Below are 5,285 nucleotides of genomic sequence, written 5' to 3'. Positions count from 1 at the left end.
CTTTCCATGTAGAATTGTTCATTTTGTGAAAGCAGAAAGCAGCAAAGAACCCTCAGCTTCTGCTTTGTTTCCCTCCATGTCGCATGCTGAGTCTCCCTGCCTCTTCTAATGCAATGCTTCTTCTAATTAAGCAAAAGATTACATTTTCCAAAAGCAAATGTCCTTGGCATACGGCGTAAGCACTTGCAGCCGCTTTTTTGTCCAGCCCCAGAAAGCATCACATTCCATCCTGGAGTAGCTGAGCCCATCCCCTTTTTCAATACTGCCTTGGAGAAAAGAAGTTTTGTTTTTTTTCTAGTAACTTTCTGGGCTTACAAAAAGGGCTGAGGTGGAGAGAACAGAAGGTGCTGTCCGTCCCTCACAGACAGATCGCGAAACATCCGACACCAAATCTGTATTCGGGTTTTTCTTCATTTTTAGCCGCTGTTTTTGAGAAAGGCTCTGCATCAGAGAGAAAACAACTGCTTTTTGACTGTTCACGAGCCTTTATTTTATACAAAGAGACCTGCAATGTCTCTGCGAGGTGATGTGTGCGTGGTGACGGGGGCCTGTGGATTCTTGGGAAAGAGGCTGGTGAGGCTGCTGCTGGAAGAAGAGAAAATGGCTGAGATTCGACTTCTGGACAAACAGATACAGCTGCAGTTTTTGCAGAGTTTGGAGGGTAAACTCTTCTGCTCTACGTATCATCCCTTTTTCCAGGTTAAAATTCATGAATTGATATGAAATGGGCAGGAGTAGATTTGTCTTATATATATTCCTTTACTGACATAATCTAAGAATAATACCAATATAAAGATTTGAGAATTCAGCTTTTCCGACTTCCTCAATTAAAAGCTGTAATGTAAATGTGTTTTTAATGTCTCCAATACAGTAGATTGAGAGACAAATATTTGCTTTAGCTTAAACTAAATAACTTGTGTCTTGCTGCTTTGTCTCGGTGGCTCGTTTGTTTTGTGTCAGACTGCAAAGGTGAGACAAAGCTGCGAGCTTTCGAAGGGGACATGAGGGACAGTGATTTCCTGATCAAATGCTGCCGCGGGGCATCGATCGTCTTCCACATCGCATCCATCATTGACATCAAAGACTCAGTGGAGTACAGTGAGATTTACGGGGTGAATGTCAAAGGTAAGGCTGTCACAAATCCACTGAAGGCTTACCTAATTTATGTGACTTCATTAATTTATTAATAGATACATTTATCAAATCACATACATAAAAGCAGAAGCAGAATTATTTACAGGCGATTGTTTTTGTTTTTTGTACCACTGACATTTAAAACTACTTTCATTACTTGTGTTAACTGGCCTTTGATCTGCTTTCACTATTACAGCCCAGTACTTACTTCTACTTCCTCCAGTTCACACTTACCTTACACCCCTTAAAGCACTTGCATGTCATATGAATATTCCTGCTACTTTATTTTAGTTAAACCTACCTTACAAATACCAAGTTAACAACTGCATTTTAAATACTGTTCACCAGCGAAACAAATGACATATTTTTCCTTCCTGTAGTGCACCTAAAGTACTGTGCAACAGTGTTGAGCCGTTCCTCATTTCTTTAGATTGTATATAGTTTATATAGAAATTTATTAAAATACAGCATATGAGGCAAAAACAGCCTGTGCAATTCTAACAAGCATAGGTATGCTTTTACAGCATCAGCAGTGTGTTTCAGATCACTGTCACATTGCACTGAAATATTTTCAGTGCAGTTTTTGGTCGTTTATTACTAGTAATAATTTGGCAAAGCTCTCCCTTTTTTCCCTGTTCCTTGCCTTAAAAATGCCATATTTCCATTGAAACCATTTCTGATGAAGCAACTCTGATGATGCTTCATATTCCTTCAGGACCTGAATTTCAGATCCTGTTCGTGGTGTCGTTTTTTAGGCATGACACTTCTTCTTTTGCCAAACCGCACATCATACTGAGATATAGCTAACAGCTCTTTAAAAATTCACGTTGATGGTCTGAAAATATAAATTATTCCTATCAAACTGTGTTATCTTTGGCATTTGCTGTAGATTCAACGAAAGAAATGGGAACGTGTGAAGGACTGCTAGTAACAAAGTGCCTAAAAACACATTTTAAAATTGGTTCTTTGCTAAGTTGTGTGTTATGTCTAGATGCAATACTGGACCATCAATTGAGTTACAGTTGTGGTCAGAAGTTGACATACAAGAGGTTAATAGGCTTTGGCCTTGTCAACTTAAAAGCCATTGTGAAACCTTCAGGACCAGTTATTAAAATTGAGTATATATGAATATATATAAATATATAAATTGAGTATATATATATATATATATATATATATATATATATATATATATATATATATATATATATATATATATATATATATATATATATATATATATATACTATATATATATATATATATATATATATATATATATATATATATATATATATATATATATATATATATATATATACCCATATATATATGTTTCTTATATATAAATATATATTTTGCTATACAATCATTCCTCTGTATATAAATTAAAATTTTGCTGTACAATCAGTCTTAAATAAATAACTAAAACCTCAAAATTACCATAATATTCATGTCCATGATGAGTGGATATAAGCTCCTAACCATAACTGTAGGTGTCTTTTTTATACTTGAGTGATTCACAGGGTGGTGCGGTGGTTAGTATGTCTGAAGTTTGTATTTTCTCCCTGTGTCTGCGTGGGTTCTCCAGCTTCCTCCCACAGTCCAAAGACATGCATGGGTTTAGGCTAACTGACTGTGTGAATAGTTGCAAACATGTTTTTATCTGTGCGTTAGCCTTGCGACAGACCTGTTTGGGGTGTACCTTACCCACCCACCTGTGACCCTGATTTGAATAAGTGGAAAAAGATCACTAGGGGGAGCACATTTTCCACTGACTATTTTATTCATCAAGATCCAGTGTGTGATTCAAGTGTTCATTTTGGTTTTTACCATGTTCAGCACCACAGCACAAGCGCCAGGTTTCATTACATATAATGTATCTTAAAGCAGATCCATAGAAAAACTGGCAACCTGACACGAGAATAACCTAAACAGATAAAACAGCAGTTAAATAATGAAGGGTAAAATGCATAATCAGAGATGACATAATATATGTGCACACAATAATTTACACTTTAAACTTGTGTTTCTACCAGCTACTGCAATTTCTTTTGATGTTTCCATTTGAACTTTATTCAGTTTGTCACTCGGCACATGTACTGAAGACCAGCTTCCTGTTACACAAAGGCTTTTTAAAACTTATAAATATTTCTGTTATGATTTGGCAGCAACTTTTCTAGTATAAAGGAATACATGAATGCATTAATTAATTGCCCAATTCAGAATTAATCTCTTTGTCTTCTTTGTATTCTCTTGTTGCTCTGATAGCATAAAAGTTTTGTGCTCCTCTGAGATATGCAGTGTTTATTGTTAGTTATATTAACTCAGCAGCATCTTTGCTTCGTAGGAACGCAGCTGCTTTTGGAGGCATGTATTCAGGAGAACGTGGCGTCCTTCATATACACCAGCACCATTGAAGTGATAGGGCCAAACTCTAAGGGAGAACCCATAATCAATGGCAGTGAGGACACCGTCTATGACATCACTTTGGACATCAACTACAGCAAGACCAAAAGTGAGGCTGAGGAGAAAACCCTGAAGGCTGACGGTGAGGTGCTCCAGAACGGAGGCCAGCTAGCCACCTGTGCACTCAGACCAGCGTATATCTATGGAGAGGGCTGCCGCTTCCTCCTAGGCCACATGGCCGATGGGATAAAAAACCGAAACGTTCTGCTTCGCATGTCGCTCCCCGAGGCCCTTGTGAAGCCTGTCTATGTGGGCAACGTGGCCGCCGCTCATCTCCAAGCAGCCCGCAGCCTCAAAGATCCGCAGAAAAGAAATGCTGTTGGAGGGAAGTTTTACTTCGTTTCTGATGACACACCACCTGTGAGTTATTCAGACTTCAACCACGCCGTGATGTCTCCTCTGGGTTTCAGTATTCAAGAGAAACCCATGATGCCACTCACCCTCTTCTACTTACTAACTTTCCTTATGGAGACAGTAGCCTGGATCCTACGGCCTTTCATACGCATCGTCCCGCCACTGAACCGTCAGCTCCTCACCATGTTGAACACGCCGTTCAGTTTTTCCTATGAGAAAGCCAAGAGGGATCTGGGATATGTCCCCAAATACAGCTGGGAGGAAGCACGCAAACGCACCACTGAATGGCTCGCCTCCCAGTTGCCAGCAGAGAGAGAAAGAATCTTGTCTAAATAGATGAAAAATAACCCAAAGTCATTAGCACTATATTAATACTTTTTTTTGTGAAACAGTTAAACATATAGACATAATTTGAAATTAACCATGGAATTGTGAAGTCCTGTTTTTAAGGCTTAACTTTCTAAGATAAGATAATAAACGTCATTAACCCACATGGGAAGTTTGATAAAGAGTGCTACACATACCTGCATTCACAGAAAACAGGGTTAAGTGCTAACCTTTGAACTAACACTAGCAAGCATATTAACGAGAGTCTAGGGGGACTGACATACTAGAGCCAGCCTCAAGTGAGCATTAATGAAACTACAGCTTTAGCATTGCCACATTGGCTTCAAGCTTTAATACCTACAACATATACACCAAACACCACTAGCTACAGTAACAATGTTTCTGTTGTGTTTTGTTTCCATTCTTGCAATGTGTGATTTTTTTACACAAATAACACAGATTTATAGTTTTCCTGTGACAGTAAGCAGAAATGTACAGCATGTAAAAACACAGCATGAGTGTTGACATTTCTTTCAAATGGCATGTTTGTGAAAGTTTTTCAAAGTGCACTATGTGCTCATAGATAAGTGCTCAATAAAAAACCACTGCATGACCTGCTGTTTCTGTCGTACGCATACTAATAAAGTGTTTGTGAGAAAAAAAAATCCCATTCTCATTGTATTTTTACTGATGTTTTATACATTCATTTATTCTGAGCTCATCATCTTGAACTTGAGTGACATTGCAAACTGTGCCATTTGATAAAAAATGAACTCACCATAACTACAGTGAGTGGAGAGTCCACGTTGCACATACGGCTTTAAATCACATTAACACAAAGAAAATGCAAAGGATTACATTTGTGCGTGCATGAATGTATGTGTGTATCAGTGTTACTAGTGTGACATACGGTCACACTGTGGAAACCTGCCTCTCTTTTTAACAACAAAAAGCAACTCCTCACGGTGTAAGTCATTCAGTTTGTGGTCAAAACTTGGATT

At 38.2% G+C, this 5,285-nt stretch overlaps 1 protein-coding gene across 1 annotated transcript; it reads left to right on the top strand.

Moving 5' to 3' along the window:
• Window positions 1-297: 297 nt before the first annotated feature.
• On the top strand, window positions 298-4,949 carry hsd3b1 (hydroxy-delta-5-steroid dehydrogenase, 3 beta- and steroid delta-isomerase 1). Its single transcript, XM_031755553.2, has 3 exons — window positions 298-661; window positions 961-1,125; window positions 3,485-4,949. Exons 1-3 carry the CDS (start codon window positions 511-513, stop codon window positions 4,291-4,293), a joined length of 1,125 nt encoding a protein of 374 aa, XP_031611413.2. The 5' UTR covers window positions 298-510; the 3' UTR covers window positions 4,294-4,949.
• Window positions 4,950-5,285: the final 336 nt, after the last annotated feature.

Source organism: Oreochromis aureus, linkage group 16 (genome assembly GCF_013358895.1).
Source record: "Oreochromis aureus strain Israel breed Guangdong linkage group 16, ZZ_aureus, whole genome shotgun sequence".
In the NCBI taxonomy this organism is placed as follows: Eukaryota; Metazoa; Chordata; class Actinopteri; order Cichliformes; family Cichlidae; genus Oreochromis; species Oreochromis aureus.
Note: the sequence above shows the minus strand (reverse complement) of the source record. Positions and strands in the feature narration are given on the sequence as shown.

Coding starts and splice junctions, on each gene's coding strand:
- hsd3b1 (XM_031755553.2), top strand. CDS start 511: ATGTCTCTGCGAGGTGATGTGTGCGTGGTGACGGGGGCCTGTGGATTC. Junction 662..960: donor GTTTTTGCAGAGTTTGGAGG/GTAAACTCTTCT, acceptor GTTTTGTGTCAG/ACTGCAAAGGTGAGACAAAG. Junction 1,126..3,484: donor TTACGGGGTGAATGTCAAAG/GTAAGGCTGTCA, acceptor TTTGCTTCGTAG/GAACGCAGCTGCTTTTGGAG.